This window comes from Vicugna pacos, chromosome 21 (assembly GCF_048564905.1).
Source record: "Vicugna pacos chromosome 21, VicPac4, whole genome shotgun sequence".
In the NCBI taxonomy this organism is placed as follows: domain Eukaryota; kingdom Metazoa; phylum Chordata; class Mammalia; order Artiodactyla; family Camelidae; genus Vicugna; species Vicugna pacos.
The window spans coordinates 29629224-29646491 of NC_133007.1; the positions used below are offsets into that span (position 1 = coordinate 29629224).

General features: G+C 51.5%; 2 protein-coding genes across 6 annotated transcripts in view; both read right to left on the bottom strand.

Moving 5' to 3' along the window:
* Window positions 1-1318: 1318 nt before the first annotated feature.
* Window positions 1319-16356, bottom strand: BCL9 (BCL9 transcription coactivator). Its single transcript, XM_015246306.3, has 7 exons — window positions 16229-16356; window positions 14941-15257; window positions 13539-13728; window positions 12526-12625; window positions 6519-8760; window positions 5027-5287; window positions 1319-3679 (listed from the first exon to the last, which is right to left on the bottom strand). The coding sequence occupies exons 1-7, from the start codon at window positions 16279-16281 to the stop codon at window positions 2562-2564; spliced, it is 4281 nt and encodes a 1426-aa protein (XP_015101792.1). The 5' UTR covers window positions 16282-16356; the 3' UTR covers window positions 1319-2561.
* The window catches only part of LOC140688132 (uncharacterized), a 64008-nt gene continuing 63062 nt past the window's right edge, over window positions 16323-17268 (bottom strand). For all 5 annotated transcript variants that reach the window (XM_072946718.1, XM_072946719.1, XM_072946720.1 and 2 more), the window contains one exon: window positions 16323-16541. In XM_072946718.1, coding sequence (XP_072802819.1) covers window positions 16323-16529 — 207 coding nt within the window. In that variant the 5' untranslated portion in view covers window positions 16530-16541. The remainder of the gene's footprint in view (window positions 16542-17268) is intronic.

A 17268-nucleotide genomic window follows, 5' to 3' on the forward strand; every position in this document is an offset into this window, starting at 1 on the left:
ACACACCACCAGTGACCACAGCACTATTGGAAGCAGCAGGGAGGGGCTGCCCAAGAAGCCAGACCAGTGGACAAGTGCCAGGTCCCAACCTTCCTTAGTTATTGAGGGCTGTCATCTCATGATCCCCATGCTTCGCTGTTGCCCTGTTCTCATCTGTGTATTTCACAGCTGGAGAACCTAGGAATCGGGCTAAATTTATGAAACAAAATCCCTGTTTTACTCTTCTAACTTCTCCACAACATAAAATTTTCACTGCCAAGCACCATCTGAAAAGATCTGATTGCGTCAGGAATTCTTAAACTAGTGAGCTCAGTTTTCTCATCTGCAAATGAGATGATTACTACCTACTTCCTAGGGCCCCGCAAAAATTAGCAAGAGAATGCACCTGGAGTGGAGGCGGCTGGTGGAGCAGGGGCTCAAATCAAATCTCCTCACTTTTGTGGTCTGGGGCTCTTGAGAAGGCAGGACTACTGAAGGAGGAAGAGACAATGGCTCTCCAAACACTTCTCAGAGAGAGAAACACGCGGAGGTAAAACATCGCATGGGATGCCCGCAGAGCCCGATCTGCGCGCGGCGGCCTGCAGCCGGCTCTGCCCACACCTGCCGTCCCCGCTCCGGCGCCCTCACCTGCGAACAAGCACACACAGATGCCTGCTCACTCAGCTGGACGCCTGCAACCCAGAGAAATACACACATCGGAACAAATCTAACTGCACAGAACACAAACAGCTGGTCCCTCAGACACGCACCTTGCAGAATACACACCGCCTTGCTGGAGGCGTGTGCGGTGGGGGAACTGTGTAGACTGAGCGGGGCCGGCAAAGGGATGCTGGACAGGCAGCGACGGCGCGGGCCGAGGGGCGGAGAACAGACCACAGAAACCCACAGATGGTGGAAACCCATGATTTGCAGGTACAGGAATATCTTGCCTTCACAAGATCCAGGGACATTTCATAGCTTTTCAAATGACTAAAAAAAAAAAAACCCTCTGGCCTTCTTAATTACTTCACACCATTATATTGGCTCTCACATAAATTCCTAGTAAAGAATTGCTCCTAGAGGTAGAGTCCGGCAATGGGGAGCAGCGGTGCCAGGATTTCATGACCGATACAGGAGCAGCAGGATCAATCTACACGAGCGGGTCTTCCTCACCAGCCAGAGTGCGCTTCGCCTGCAGAAGCACCTTCATACACATCCCCTCACCTTCACCCTACTGACCAGCTCCAACACAGAGATGCTATGCTTCTGGGTTGCACGGCAACTGACACGCCCAACACTAAACAAACAGGGCTCCAAATGGACAAAAAAGGCGGTTCAATTTTGTAAGAAACAATATATTTTATTTTTCTGACACCACAGCTCTGGTGAGTGGTTTTGTACCAAATTTAATGGAGGTTACACAGAACGTTTTACGCATGGGAGGGGGAGGCAAGGGAAGGAACCACAAAATTAAAAACAAAAACAAAATCCTGGATAGCTTTTAGCATCTGTTCCACTCCCACATTAATAAAATCCACTTGGGAATTCCTAATAAAAGGAGAACAGAAAACCAGGTGAGCAGGGAAGGGGAGGCTGGGGAAGTAAAGATGAGGGCAAAGAAGACCATGGAGCATCCCAAAGACAGGCCTTTCCCTCCCGGAGCCAGGACGACGCTCGGCAGGGAAGGCGAGGCTGCGCTAGATTTATTTCCCCCAAATCACGCCGTGTATTGCAGCTGCCAAAGGGAAAAAGAGAGGGAAGCAAGGGGTCACCAGTGGGGGCACCACAGGAGGAAACTCATTTAGCCCAGAAGACAGGGAAGGAGGCGGGAGGGAAAACAAGAGGAAACCATGAAGGTGGTCTGGAGATCAGGAGAGGCGGACAGTGCTGAAGAGCACTTGAACTGAAAATCGAATGTCCTAAGCGTCATTATTTTTAAAAAGAAAAATTTCCCCCCTCCCCCCACCCCTTGCTGAACTTAGTTCCTTTTTTTGTGCTTTTCATTAATACTCTGCTCTGAGGTCGTAGTTTGGTTTTTCTATACACTGGAGTTGAAAGAAAATAGTCCAAAGGTCTGAAGATGGATTCTCCACCTAAAGTAAACAGCCCAGCATTCCTGTTCTCCTCTTGTCCCAAAGACTAAAGTCTCTGCTAAAATCCCTTTTACAATATAGTACAGTACACAAAAAATAAAGCCCAAAGCAAAAACAGAACCAGAAAAGAATCCTGGGAGAAGCCAGTCCAAAGGACGTAAACATACAGAGAACGGTGCAACACATGACCGATGGCATTTCTCAAAGCACGGCTACAGATTCCCAAAAGTAGGTGCCATCATGGGATACCCAAGTCCACAAAAATAATTTTTAAAAAATAAATCTTAAAAAAAACACACCTGTTGATTAAATGAATAATTTGTTTTCAGATAAATCCATACATTCTCGAGTTCCCCCCTCCCCCAAAGCAGCCCTTGGGTCTCTGCTCTCCTATTGCATGACCAGCAGTACTCCTGGAACCCCCGCAAAGCAGCTCTCAGGACCTGGAATCTCATCTTGACGAGGATCGGCACATCCAATCTTAGCAGCTTAAAACATCATGTTTCCTGGGTTGCCAGGTCCTTGGCTAAATCCACCCATGCCCACGTCGGCGGCCATGCCCCGGGGCCTCATCTGCGGGGGGATCATGATGTTCTGTTGGGGTCCCATCATGCCCTGCATGGACATCATCATGCCTGGAGAGCCCACAGGCCCAGGGTGGGTGTAGAGCCCGGCAGGCCCCCGATCCTTGCCAGGAATCATGCCCACGGCAGCAGCGGGATTGCTCATCAGGGTGGGCTGGCCGGGCATCGTCGATTGTGCTGGTGACATCATCCGATGGTGAGGTCCCATCATGCCTTGCTGGAGAAAGGCTGGTGGTCTCATTGGGCTGTGGCCTGGCATGGATGGCGCCGTCCCGAGAGGGATGTCCGGAGTTCCCACTGGCCCTGGACCTCCCATGCCAGGTAACGCTAGTCCCATTCTGGGGGCTTGTTCACCCATCATCCCCTGCATGTGCGAAAACCCAGGTCCAGGACCCTGGGGCTGTTTACGGCCTGGGACTTCCCCTCGAGGGAAATATTGCAGTGTCTGGCTAGGCTTCTCAGAAGGAATAATGCGAGACAGATCGAACTCAGGTATTCCGGTGGCTCCAGGTCGGATGACCTCCTGTAGATCTGGGTCTGTAAACACTGAAGGCATGCTGTTCCCCAGGACAGCGAAGGAGTCAGGACCCCCCGGGCCTCCAGGCTTGCAAAGTGCTGCATCTGCTGAACTTTGGGGCAGGTTGCTGGGGCGGCCAAGGGGCCCTTCTCCAGGGAAACCCATGCCTCCTGGGAAGCTGCCCTGCCCTCCACTGGGGCCATTGTGCGGGAACGGAACCTGCTGCGGAGGAGACTGCACTGGGGGGAAGCCCTGCGGGAAGCCCATCCGTCCTTGAGGCACCATCGGAGGCTCCTGGGACCCGTGCCCCATGACAGGGTTGTGTGACATCAAGCCAGGCCCCATCGGGACCCCGTGAGGAGGTATGTTGGGTCCCATGGCATTCGGAGAGGGCATCTGATTGGAGTGAGAAAGTGGCTGGGTCATTCCCATTGGGCTGAGGGTTGGCATTGGAACCACGGGATTTGGACCTGAAATTCGAGGATTCTGTGTGTTAATGCCCATTCCTAGAAAAATAAAGATATCAGAGGGATCAACTCAACCAAAAGCAACTCAGAAACATACAATCAATCAAAGTAACAGAAAAACTACTCTGCACCAAAGGTGCGTGGCACTGTGCTGGGGGAACTACACACTGCGCAACCTCCGCCCCAGTGAGACGCGAGTGCATCCTGGAGCGCACAGACCAGCGGCTCCACAAGACAGTGGCTACGGGTCTTCAACTGCGTGGCACAGAGATGCACGGAAGACAGCTAGGAAGAGTCTCCCGTGTGAAAAGTTACAGGCTGGTATGCAAACGAGCAGTCTTCTTCGCTGGAGAGATTTAACATAGAGCAAAACGACCTGCCTGGACGACCTGGTGCGGCCCTTTGCGGAAGAAGAGGATTAAACCGCCCTGCAAGGCCAGGAATCAGAAGCAACCGTGAGCAAAGCGCGCAGTCCCCTTGCGGCTGACATTCGGCTTCATCACTTCACACTGACTCACAGAGAGAGCGCTTCAAACCCCAGGTCGTGTGACGTGTTGAAGGAAAGCTAACTTTTAATGGAAAAGGAAAGCACACAGGTTCCACTCTGGCCTCCGGGACACTTAAATACTCAGTCTCTTCATGGAGTTAACTGCTGAGCACGGAAGGGACGGGGCCTGTGCTGGCCACGAGCTAAACTGAGTGATGGTAAGTAAAGGACATCCCCAACAATCAAGACGGAACTGGAACCAGAACCCCATGGCGGAGAAGGCCTGGTCTCCCCGCCGATCACCTTCGCCACCCCAGACCGCTTCCTGCCAGTGCGATCTGGGCAGGCGGGAGGTGCGGGAGTGAAGCAGCACAGGAGGAGGAGGGAAGGCAGGAGCCTTCTCTCTCTAGAGAAAGTGCTTCTCTAGGAAACAGGGGCTTTTCTCTCTAGAGAAAGTGCTTCTCTAGGAAACAGGGGCTTTCCACTGTCTGAAATCCTGCGGCTGCTTGTGGTTTGAGGCCGCCCTTCCAGGAAAATATTTGTGGACTAAAGACATTCCAATCAGCATGTTAAAAAGATGCTGCTTTCAGTCTTGCTCCAGGAGACCCTCCCCCTACCCTAAAAGAGCATCCAGGTACACGGAAGCACCAGAACTTCTACAAGAAAACTGTAAGAACTATTAAGAAACCTGCTTTCTTGTCAACAAACACTGAATGAAGCCAATAAAAGCTTGTTACCGTTCACTTCCTCTAGTCAAGACCCTGGCTAACTTAGATGCTGTACTTTTTCAGCTTGGTCAGTTTCCAGCTCTTGAGGTCTACAGCCATCAAGAAAACACTTGGAGAAGTTTCTTCTTTTGTCGAGCACTAGCTCCAGATCCTACCTTCCTGATTTCTTACCTGGCATATTATTCATTGATGGCAAGTTGGGAGAACGAGCTGGAGGGGAGTCGTCATCTGAGCTGGCCACAGTCTTGATGGCGTCATGGTACAACGGGGTAGAACTGGGCATTGCAAACTTGGACATTCGAGACATCATGATAGACAGTGGGTTCTGGGAAAGGGTCGGCTCTGGAGGCATGGTGTAGGGTGTACTAGAGGGCAGACTCCCTGGGATACTCACAGAGGCAGACTGGCTGGCAGTAGGAGGTGGGGGGCCACCTAGAAGAAAGCAAAATAAAACAAAAAAGGGGCAAGGAATTAGACTCCTCCTGAAGGCTACTGGGCTTAGGATTATGAACTAGCAAGGCCAGGAATGAGACAGATGAACAGGACAGTGTTGTTAGACCCAGGACATGAATCATCCATCTTCCAGTCAAGCTCTGTGTGTGTGCAGGGGGAGACTGCAGTGTGAGGCGGAGGTGAGGGATCAGCAGATGGGAAGACAAACGCACCAAGAATGCGTCAGAAATTTTAGCTCAAGCTCGGGAAAAACATGGGTCACAGACAACGGTTTCACAGAAAAGAATGGGAAATAAGTGGATCTCTCTCCCTTGCCAATCACCATTCAGAATTCAACTTGGGTATCAGTATGCCAGGAAGCCAGACTGGCCATCCGACCCCAGGGACTAACCGAATCACCCTACACGGGCTCTTGGTTAATTTCCACCACCAAGACAGCTGAACTAGAACGGCGAGGGGGCGGCTCCACTGCTCCGCTTTTGTGAACTGCTGCCCAGCAGAGACACACACTGCAGCTCGGTAGGTTAAATCCCCCATCTTATTCTGATTCTGGTCTTCAAGTGGAGACGGCACAGACCTAGTGTTTACACCTCAGTGCTCATCTTCCCCTGACCACCTCTGGTCCTGTTCACAAAACCACCATCATCAGTGAGCGATTCTCCCAGGAAGAAAATAGTTGTAAATTGTAGCTGATCTGTGGGAACAGCAGTCTGCGAAGGAGAAGGTTTTGGTAACTGTTTCCACGGTCAACACAGATTTACGAGAACCACTCGAGTCTCTCAGCAGCCTCCCCGCTTTGCTTGGGAAGACACTCAGAGTCCCTTGACACCAAGGCAGCCCTTTGAAATGGGCAGATCTAGTTAAAGCAGCCATTGATCCACCATCAGGACATTTTATTTCACCAATGTGCGCTCACTGTGCAAGTGTAACTCATTCAGTGAAATGGCACTTATTTCCCATTTGCCCTCCCAGTCCTATCTGATAAACATATTCTGCACTAAGGACCTGCATCTTTGCCAGGACTGGGCACTGGTGCATAACCCCATGGAAGGACAGAGGATGCACCCTGCCACAAACATGTCCATCTTGGCAAAGGCCGCCTCCCCTGGTTGTGTAACAGGTTGGGACACCCGTTCTCTGGAAGTAAGTAAATCAGGCTTTTGCAATCTCTGGCTGTAAGGTGCGACCGTGAGGACGAAAGCATACTGACCTGACTCTACACTGCCCAGCATGGCTGGGGAGGCCATGGTGAGGGGTGCTTTATGGTTTGGAGGGATCCCGGGACTCTGAAGGGGAGGTTTGGGGGAGGAGGTCCATCCAGGTGACGGGGCGGGAAGTGATGGAGACTTGAGGTGAACCGGTGAGGCAGCAGCAGACCCCAAGACAGGGGGGGACTTAATGGAAGCAGCAGCAGCTGGGCCCGCCAGCACGCCTGCCAGCTGCGATGGAGTCTGGGGGGACTTGAGGTTCCCCGAGGGCGAGCCCAGCATGGGTGACTGGACTTGGCGCATCGTGGGAGATTTCAGAGGGTTAATGCCTGGGGAATGCACCTGGCTGCCCGCCACAGAGATATCCAAGGGCTTGCGCCCCAGGCCACGCTGGACCGGAGGAGCTGAGCCGAGGCTCGCGGGGTTACTGGAGGGGTTGAGAGGTAGTGGTGGCATGTGGCTGAGCCGGCTGTTAGTCCTTTGGTCAGGCCCGATCGGTTCTCTGAGACTCCGCAAGCCACTGCTGCTGCCCGGACCCTGAGACGTGGGGAGGAACGGCCTGGGGCCCACGCCGTACTCTTGCTGAGGGTGCTCGCCGAACGGCAGGGGCACCATCTTCTGCTGAGCGGGCAGCATGTCTGCGGCCCCTGCGCGCAGCTTCAGCATCTCCTCGGGGCCCGCCCCAGCCTCTCGCATCTTCTGAGGTAACATCTGAGAGCTGGATCCCATGCTGACATTTAGGCTGACATCGCCCTTCATCCCGCTAGGAACCATCCCAAACTCCAGTTCCCGACCGGGGCCCATCTGTGGGGGCATCCCCTTCGGAAAGTCGCCCCTGGAAGGACTCAGAGGGCCCTCCACTGGTATTCGAGGGAAAATGGGGTTGTTCCCAGGCTCCATGTGTCGCTGGGAACCTGGGATCATCCGGTTCATCTCCACGCTGGGCCGGATGCCTTCCATGCTCATGCCTGGGGGCAGACCCAGCTGCTTCTCCGCCAGCTGCTGTTGAAACATCTCTTCAGACAATCCCTGGGGGTTTGGGAAGCGCTCCCCTCGGCCGGGACCACTGAAGACGGCCTGGCCAGGTGGGAAGTTTCGACCATCTGGGATTTTTGGCACATCGTCTGGCCAACTGACTCCAGAAAGACCTGGTCTAGATGCCGGGTTGGGGACATTTGGCCCCTCCATTTCAGAGTTTATCATTCCTGCAAATCCAGGGAGGCGCATCTGGCTCCCGGGCATGCTGGGGTGCGGAGCCATGGCCCTCGGGGGCAGAGAATGTGGCACGTTGATCCCGTCAGCAAAGGGCTCTGCCGCCCCCGGCCCCCAGGCCTCCCCAGGGGCCATCTGGTACGGAGGGGGCGGCCCTCGGACCACCCCCCGGGGCCCATGCTGATGGACCATCATGTCCGGGAGGGAGCACTGCTGCACCACCGCCTGCTCCTGCTTCCTCCTCTTCTCCTCGTAGAACTCCTGCTGCAGTTTCAGCCACGCCATCTGCTCGGGGGTCATGTGATCCAGGTGGTCGGGTCCTATGGGCCCAGACTGGGAGTTCAGGGAAGGTGGAACCATCTCATCTGGAGAAAAGGGCACATCTCTATGTCCTTGAGGGCCAAATGGAGCTCCCACGTCTGTCCGGGGCCCAGGGCCCTTACCGAGGCTTTGGGATTGAGCCATCATGGCCTGTATCGGCCCTTCTGCTTTTTTCTGAGGTCCATCTAATACCCCAGTGTTCTGCTGGGGTCCCCCGCTCTGTCCTCCCGTGAATTCTTTCTCATCAGGGAAAAGCATTCGCTGGATATCTCTGAGCGTTTGTAAGGAGCGCTCCCGGTGTTCCAGCTGCTCCTGAGACAGCCCATCGGGGTTCTCGCCCAGCGTGGGGGGCTCTCCACTGGGCACTGGTGGAGGTGGGGGCGCTTTGGGATCTGCTGAAGAGCTATTGCTCCCCTGGGAGACAGGGGTCACTGCTCGATTGTTGGGCGTCGAGTTTGGCCCAGTACCGTCGGGGGGCAGTGGAGTGGAGCTGGCAGGACTGCCTACAGAAGGAATCAGTTTGTTTTCTACCCCAGGACTGTCCTGGTCCAGGGGACGCGGAGGCGCGGCAGGCTTGGGTGCTGGTGCCGGAACGGGTGGAGTTGGCTGTAGCCTGGCATTCTGGGAGGAGTTCTGGTCCTGGCTCGCTGGAGCCGGAGGCTGTGGTGGGAGAGGTTTCGGATCGTTCCGAAGGGCAGATATTGGCGCGTTCTGAAGATAAACGAGATTTTAAAAATCACTGGTAAATTGAACAAAAGGGCAATTAAAAGAGCAAGATACGTTCCCCAGGACTTGTCCCAGTCACATAAATCTACGCTGACACTTGCTGGAGAAACTGCTCGTGTACAACCCGACTGCGGACGTAAAGACATCTTGATTTTTTTCTTACACGTTACTGTCAAACGGCATCCTCCTTCCCTCTCTGAAGATTAGGTTTCAATAACTATACGCTCGCCAAGGGAGAGACACTCTGCCAAAGTGAATACATCTGAGGGTCTATTTCGAGGAACAGGTTCGCTATCACATGTCTACTACGTGTCTCTGATTCAGGGAGAGATTAGTTTCTTGGTAGGTGGGAGGCTGTACCTAACACCTTTTTCTATTCCCCGAAAGTGTAACTGGGTATGTAGACTTCTCATTGTCAATCAAAAAGTCATGTTTTCAACTGAAAGAGAAAGGACCTGTCACTTCCAGCTCCGTGCTCTACCAACCGGAGGCCGCCCCCTCTCGGCGTCTCCTCTGGCATGGTGACTAGCAAAGCACCCCTCTCCTCGAGTTCTCGGGGGCCTGACGCCTCCGATTTCTGTCTGCAGTCTGTGATCACTGACTCCATGTGTGATAAGCGTTTGTACATGAACTGCAGTGAGAGCGGCTGCAGGCAGCGGGCTCTGCAGAGCAGCACGAGGCCATCCAGCTCACAGGGCCTCTCGAGCTGCCCTTGCAGGCGGCAGCAGACCACCCTCTGTACAGAATGGATGACCGCCTTATCATTACTTACTAACCACCAGTGCTATACTGAGTCCTGGTGCAAGCATGCTTACCCACAGCGGGGGAAACAGACGTGGTGGTGCTTGGAAGAGGGACAGATAATGTCCTGGGTCCACTCCCAGGCGCCACTGAAGGTGCTAGGGCAGCCCAGCCTACCAGCTCCATCCCTGGGATCTCCCACCAGCCCCCTGCCGGCCGCCTGGTCCCTTTCTGATGTTCACTTGCTCCTGCTTGTTCACTTGATACAGTCTGCATTTCCAGCCCCCCGAGGCTCTTACTTACCTCCCCACCTACTCTCCTGAATGTTTATCCGGGTGCAAATCTGTACAGGAATAATTATGTGTCTCCCTGAATACGAACAGTTTGTGTCGCCTAAACACAAAGACGCCTCTCTGAGTGTTCACGTTCTGTGAGCACGTCCATAAACGTCTCCCTCGCAGGTGCCCTCCACACACACACCCCCGCAGGCCAAGACTCGCGTGGGTAAGACCGGCCGAAGCTGTGTGGCTCTGCGCCTTGCGGTGTCTCCCGCACCGCTGACTTCTCGACTGCAGTGTGGAGGTCACCTTTTGTTGCTCTCCAGCCCCATTTTAAGTTTGGTTTTGTCGACCAGGCTTTGTTTGTTTGTTAAGGCTGGCACTGGTTTCCTGTAAGGTGACTGTGATGGGAGAACCAGTCTAGCACCACCCTTCTTATTTTAGATTTGGAGCAGTGGTGACTGGACGAGTCCCAATTCCCTCCTTAACTCCTTCCCTATTTCATTTTAGTACCAGAGAAGGTGGAGGTAAAAACTGTATTAAGATCTGTCATTAAGTCAATAAAGTGTCAGTCTGAGTTGCAACGTACCTTGTGCATTCCAGAGCAATGTAAATTATGAATAAAGAAATAAATATTTTAAAGTATAAATTTTAAAATATATACATTTACAATATTATACATACATCTATCTTCTACCCCTGAGTAGCTGAGATGCAGAGGAACGTGAAATTTATTTTCTAAGTCTAGAAAAGCCCAAATTCTGCTGTGTCACAGAGAGGGACTTCTGTGTTCATGTACAACACGGATAAATGTCACTCATTCTACCTTAAATTGTCACTTCAGTCATTTATTGTCATCTAACTTCTCGCACGTTTGAGACTCATCCCAGTCTTAGACTTTGCACACTGAACCTCTTAGTGGCCCCACCGTATTCAGCGTGACGCCTTGACAATGCAAGACACAAGAAATATCTTTTGGTTAAATTTGGAATACTACATGTGTAAGACAGCCATCGTATGCTTTTTCTAATGTAGTTCATAGTAGGTGCTTAAGTCCCAGAGAGAAAATAGCCTAACATTTACTATAATTTTGGAAATATCAAGCAATTAGAAGCATTCAATGCTCCTCTCACTTTGAAATAAATAAATCATTTTAAAAGTCACTGAGACCCTAATCACGGTGTTATCAGCATGTACTCCAGTACTGTAGCTTCAGCTGTTGCTTTTTCTGTGTTCTTCAACTAACTCAACAGTGTTTATTTTTAAAATTCTGCTCTGTACATAGGGTCTGAATTCAGGTTTTTCCCAGTTACATGAAAGAAATGCTAAGATATCTATATATCTCCTTTTTTACTTTGTACCTCTTCCCTCCTAGTAATTCACCAATAGGTCAGCATGCTAGTGGGAAAGGCCAGTGCAGTGTAATATGCCTAAAACCACATGGTTGGGTTCAAAGCCCAGGATGTAGCTGATACCACAAAGCCTATCTCCCTATTAAACCCTCATGCACTGCTGGTGGGAATGTAAACAGGTGTAGCCATTTTGGAACAGTGTGGAGTTTCCTCAAAAAATTAAACTTAGAACTACTGCATGATCCAGCAATTCCACGCTGGGCATTTATCTGAAGAAAACACAAACACTAATTAGAAAAGATGCATGTATCTCTATGTTCACTGCAGCATTATTTGTAACAGCCAAGATATGGAAGCAACCGAAAGGCCCATCAGTAGGTGAATGGACAAAGAAGATGTGGTCTACATACAATGGAATACTACTCAGCCATAAAAAAGAATGAAATCTTGCCATTTTTGACAACATGGATGGACCTAGAGGGCACTATGCTAAGCAAAATAAATCAGCAAGACAAATGCTGTATGATTTCACTTACATGTGGAATCTACAAAATAAAGCAAATGAACAAATATAACTAAACAGAAAGACTCATAGATACAGAGAACAAACAGGTGGCTGCCAGAAGGGAGGAGACTGGGGATGAAGAGAGAAATAAGTGAGGGAGATAAAGAGGTGCAATCTTTCCGTTACAAAAGAAATGACCCATAGGTATGAAACGGACAGAGTGGGAAATACAGTCAATAACTATGTGGTATCTCTGGTGACAGATGTACAGACTTAGCACGGCGATTCTTTAAAATGTACGCTCACATCGAGTCACTGCTGTTTATCAGCAACTCAACAGTTTTATAGGTCAATTATAATTCACAAGTAACCAAACAAACTCACAGAAAAAGAGATCAGATCTGTGGCTACCAGAAGTGGGGGGGTTGGGGGAGGGGGAATTGGAGGAAGGTAGTGAAACTGTACAAACTTCCAGTCATCAGATAAACAAGAACTAGGAACGTAATGTAAAGCATGATAAATATAATTAACACTGCTGTATGTTACACATAAAAACTGATACGAAAGCAAATCCTAAAAGTTCTCATCACAAGGAAAAAAATACATATTTTTTCTATTTCTTTAATTTTGTATCTATATGAGATGATAGTAATTTCTAGTAATGAGATCGTAATGAGATCCTTTCACGATGTCTGTAAGTAATCATCATGCTATACACCTGAAGTTTACACAGTGCTGTTTTCCAGTTACATCTCAATAAAACTGGAAGAAGGAAGAAAAGAGACTGCCTCCCTGCCAGCGGGGCTCACCGCCTCCTACCTCCGCAGCCTCTGCGGGGCCTTTACACCAGGATTCCATTCCCAAAATGACGTACCAGGGGGGCTGTGCTTCTCTCCGTCTTGCTGCTGGAGACGTTCTGGATGTGGAAAGAGACGATAGTTTCCACCTGGCCCTTCAGTACGGCTTCTGCAGCTCTGCAAAGACAGGAGACATGCACACACTAGGGCTCGTTTCTGTTTCACTAACTGTGATTCCAGAGCACTTCACCCCCAGATTAAACCTGTAAGGAGGAGGAGGAAGTACAAAGAACCACCAGCAATGCTGAATGAGAAGAAATAGAGGAAAAGATTTTCATTATTTATGTCTATCATTTACCACCAATCTTTTGAAATTAAAAGACAGCTAGTAACAAATCTCAAAGGACACATTAAAAAAACCCAGGATTTTCTCCCTCAAACCAATCCACTACAGCAGGTGTCGTACAGAGAATCCGAGGTCAAAATTCCAACCCAAGGAGGGGAAACATGAATTCTTACAACACCTAATAATAATTTAAGGCTGTCAAGATTCATTTTGTACCTTAATTTTTAAAAATCTTAAGTAAAAGAAAAAAAAGTCAGAAAACTCTATTTAAGATATAGTCACATTTTGCATAAATAAAAATCCATTGATCCACCAGAAACATATATACCAGAACGTTTACAGTAGTCATCATTATGAATTCCTGAGATGATTTTCGTTTTAGTTACTTATATTTCCCAATTATTCTAAAATGGACATGCATCACTTGTGTCTTTTTAAAACGAACACCAAGCCACAGGGAAATGCACGCTGTGCAGTCGGCCTTTGCTGTGTTTAAAAAGGATGCGTATGTGTGTTTGCATCAGCTCCAAACCTTCTGGAAGGAAAGCCCAAGGAACGGCGCCAGCGGCTGCCCCTGGGGAGGAGGAGTCGGGGGTTTTATGCTGTATTTTACCTCTTTCTCTGTGTTACCTTCAAGTGGTAATACAAGCGGGCAAAAGAAAAGGGATCGACCTTCAGTGGGACTGCAAGCTCAGGCGGGCAAACACAAGCCGTGGTGACAGCAAGACACAGCCGTCAACTTACTTGTTGGCCATCTCAGTAGAAAACACGTACACCACCTTGGCAGGGGTCTTCTGGGCAGGCAGGGGCTCGGGGGCAGCGGTCTGGCCGTGGGAGGGGGTGGCAGACCCGGGGGCGGTGGCGCCTGACGGGGTCATCGAGTGCGGAGTGTGCTGGGAATCCTGGGGCTTTACGTGGTCCGCAGAATTACATTCTGAAAGGACGAAAAGACTCGCGTCACAGGAAGAACAAGACTCCCTCCCTTCTGCCAGCACGTACAGCATCGTAACACAAACCCACCTCGAGGACTTCAAGAAGCAAGAACTTTGCTAAGAGGAAGCCTCTTCTACTCATAAAAATACAAACACACTTTTCCGTAAATGGCTAATTATAAGGCATCCTCCCCCCAGCTCCTCACGTCTCTGTTACGCATCCCTCAGATGTTACTGTAAATGTCTCCCCTTCCTGGAGACTTTCTACAACCTCTTCGGCTGGATGCCCCTGCTAGTGACCCAGAGCCCCTTAACTTCCCTTACTTCAGCATTTATCAAATTTTACTGTAACTGTTCAATGATCTGCTGTCAAGGTGCACTCAAACCCTTGAGGACAGCAGCTGCTCTGTCCTGCTGACCCTGGCGCCCCCAGCACCCAGCACAGTGCTGGCACTCTGAACAGGCCTCCCCCAAACGCCTGAAGAGAAAGGACAGACAGGGGCCGACCACCCAGGTTTCCATTTCTAAGCTGCGCTGGGGAGTCACACTTCCACGCCCTGAATACTAGTCTCATGTTCTGGCCTACAGCTAAGAATTCCTATTTTATACTGGGAGACAAAAAGCCTAAAGCCACAGCCACGGGTCCCACACTCTTCCCGGCTCCCTCCATTTGGTGCCTACTGTCTCCCCACCACATGTGGCCTCTCATTCCTGCCACACTGGAACTGGCCGTGACAGACCTGGACTAGCACCAGGGCTGCCTCCTGGGCCGACAACTCTGGGAAAACGGCAGCCAGAGTGCACAAAACCCAAGTCTTCAAACATTAATTTGATGGAGGAGAGGAGGAGCTGTCAGAGGAACTGCTCCAGTGTGGGCCCTGGCAGAGATGAACTGGAGCCACTGGCTTCATACTCAAGTACCCAGAGCACGGAGGCCAGAAACTTCCATAAGAACATGGGCTGGGCTGTGGAACATTCTACCAAAACCCCTAGAACGCTCGCATCCTGGAGAGCAAGAACTCCTCATCAAGGTGGTTCCAAACTATTCCTCAGCGAGTAGGAAAATGGCCAGAAATCATTCCACCTTAAACTGAGAACTGCGCGCCCCGGGGCCTCTCTCCCCACCCGGCTGCCGCGAGGCTCCCCGGCACCCACGCCAGAGCCCTTCCCAGGAACACCTGCTTCCCTGGGAATCAGCGATCGTGCAGACGTACCTTTCAGGTCAGGGTCATCGTTTGGAGTCCCAGGATCTCTCTGATCAAAGGAGTCGGCGGAAACACTTCGCTCCCTTTTCCCCTTGCCCTTGGCACCATTTCCAGCCCCATTCTTCAGCCCCATGCTCCCACCTGGGCCAGGGAGTGCTTTAGGGGTATGGCCCCCACTCTTGGAGTCACAGGGGGATGGCTGGGATTGGCTGGCTGAGCCCCCCGGTTTACCCTGATTGGAGAATTTGGAATCCAGCTGGGGGTTTCCAGATGGGGACATCACTGTAGGGGGACGGACCATCACCTCCTGCTTTGACTTAGGGCTACTAAAAGAGACAAACAACAACAGGAGATCAGACACCGGGTGTGGCTGGTCGGCACGAGTCGGGGAGCAGCAGTGCGGACCACAGGTCGAGGGGACCTGAGGACTGAGCGAGCACCCCCTCCCCCGCCTCACCCCCGCTTGCTTGTTCCCTCCTCCCCTCCCTCAGCTCAGAGCTCTCGGCAGAGAGGAGGACCAAGCAGAGTGGCCTGCCAGATCTCAGGAAGCCGAGAGCCACATGGGGACCCATCTCTAGGGCTTCTGTCAATAAAGGACAACGGTTTCTATGTACATAGAGAAATGACTCTCACACTAAGACTAGCTCAGAGTAAACAAACAGACATCGTCAAGATCAAAATACTACCCCCAGCCCCCACCCCAGCTGACGGCAAGGAACAGCTGTAGCCAGAGACTGGCTTCCCACTGGAAAATACGAGCGGGTCCAGGAGAGCGCGAGGACGCCCGCGGGTGACTGGCAGGCGAGGGAAGCCCCCCAGGACACTAATCCCCCCCAAGCAGGATCACGCCCCGAGCAGAGGCACTAACGCCCGCCAGGCAGGAGGAAGCGGTTCTTTTGAAGCATCACCCTCAGCACCGCGGAAGGGAAGGAAGCTGCACGCCGGGACCAGGGCTGGGGCCTTAGTTCTAGGACCCTGGGCCTCCTCGCCACTCCAGGCCTCAGTTCCCTCATTTGCCAAGTGCAGCACATTGTGCTGGGGGTCGTTAAGCCCTTGTCTTGGTGTTTTGGTGAGGGGGGCGTGGTAGAGAGGAGCGGCCAGGCCATGATGGACAAGAGAACAGCAGAGGAAAACTCTAACCTAAGTATTCACACTACTCTGTCACTATTCACTTGTCTCTTTTTCCTTCCCCACTTGGGTCTCTCCGGCCTCTAGTTCAACACACTGTTCCTCCAATGAGTCCTGACGGTCCACCATGACATCCCCGAGGGGTGGCCGGGCCGGGCCCTGGCCTCACCTCTGTGTGTTGCCTGACGGAGAGTTCCTCACTTTAGGGTTACTGGAATGCATTGATTGAGATCCTGAGCTTGCGGCCACAGACAGGGACGGGCTCACCGAGCTCCTCTCGGGCGGCAGCAGCAACAGCTGCTGAGGGCAGTGGCGGCGGCCCGCGGCTTGCTGGGGGCGTCCCTCAGTGCCGGCCACCTGTGCACCTTTTTCCTCTTTGTTTTTCTCCGCTGTGGAAGTGGGTCCTGTGCCCTTGCGGCTCCAGCATCCTCTGGGTGTGTGCCTCCTGCTGCCAAAGGAAAATCTCGCATCTCCAGGGCACACTGGGAGCAAAAACAGAGACATCAACACCCTTACAGCAGGACCAAGGCTAAAGCCTGCCAGCTCGATGGCGCAGAGCTAGACCATTCCTCAGCTTCCGTCAGGGTGGAAGGGAAGGCCGTTGTTCACATTCTGGCCAGAAGGCTCTGGTGCTAAAGCTGCTGAAGAGTGACTAAGACTTTCTGCCAAGCGCACAAGCCTCCCACCCAAGCATCACGCAGCCGGCGTTTGTAAGCAGATGAGAAAAACATTTTTATCTTTAGCCATATATTCTCGCTTACATCTCTCTACTTCCAAATACAGAACACTCAGAAAGTTGGGCTTTCTTTTTCTTTTTTCAAAACAATGCTTTGAAACCACAGGGTACTCCAAAGCCACAGAAACTAGCTGGTGTTTCACCTCCGACGGCCCTGAAATGCAACAAACCCACCCTGATCGCAAACCATGAAACGGAGCATGTTTCTATTCTCAGGGCCTCGGGTGGGGAGACATTACAGGAGGCCCCTCTGAAATCGACCACTGAGCCAATACCCAGTGCGATCAGTTCTGCCCCGATTTCTACACTCTTTCTGTTCAGTGATGCCGAGTACGTATCTTGTGCTCTCACTGCTCACTGACAGGGGCTGTGGGAACAGGTAAGCATGGGGATGATCCATGGTGTTGGTAAAAGGTAAAAGAACACCTTTGGAGGCTAAGATATTTTCTGAGCCAACTTGCAAGGCTAATTTG

Excerpts from the sequence above, each read along its gene's own strand:
- BCL9 (XM_015246306.3), bottom strand. The coding sequence starts at position 16,281 with ATGCATTCCAGTAACCCTAAAGTGAGGAACTCTCCGTCAGGCAACACA. Across the intron at positions 5,288-6,518 it reads GCTGGGCAGTGTAGAGTCAG|GTGGCCCCCCACCTCCTACT; the intron begins GTCAGTATGCTT and ends GCTTTCTTCTAG. Across the intron at positions 3,680-5,026 it reads ATCAATGAATAATATGCCAG|GAATGGGCATTAACACACAG; the intron begins GTAAGAAATCAG and ends TTATTTTTCTAG.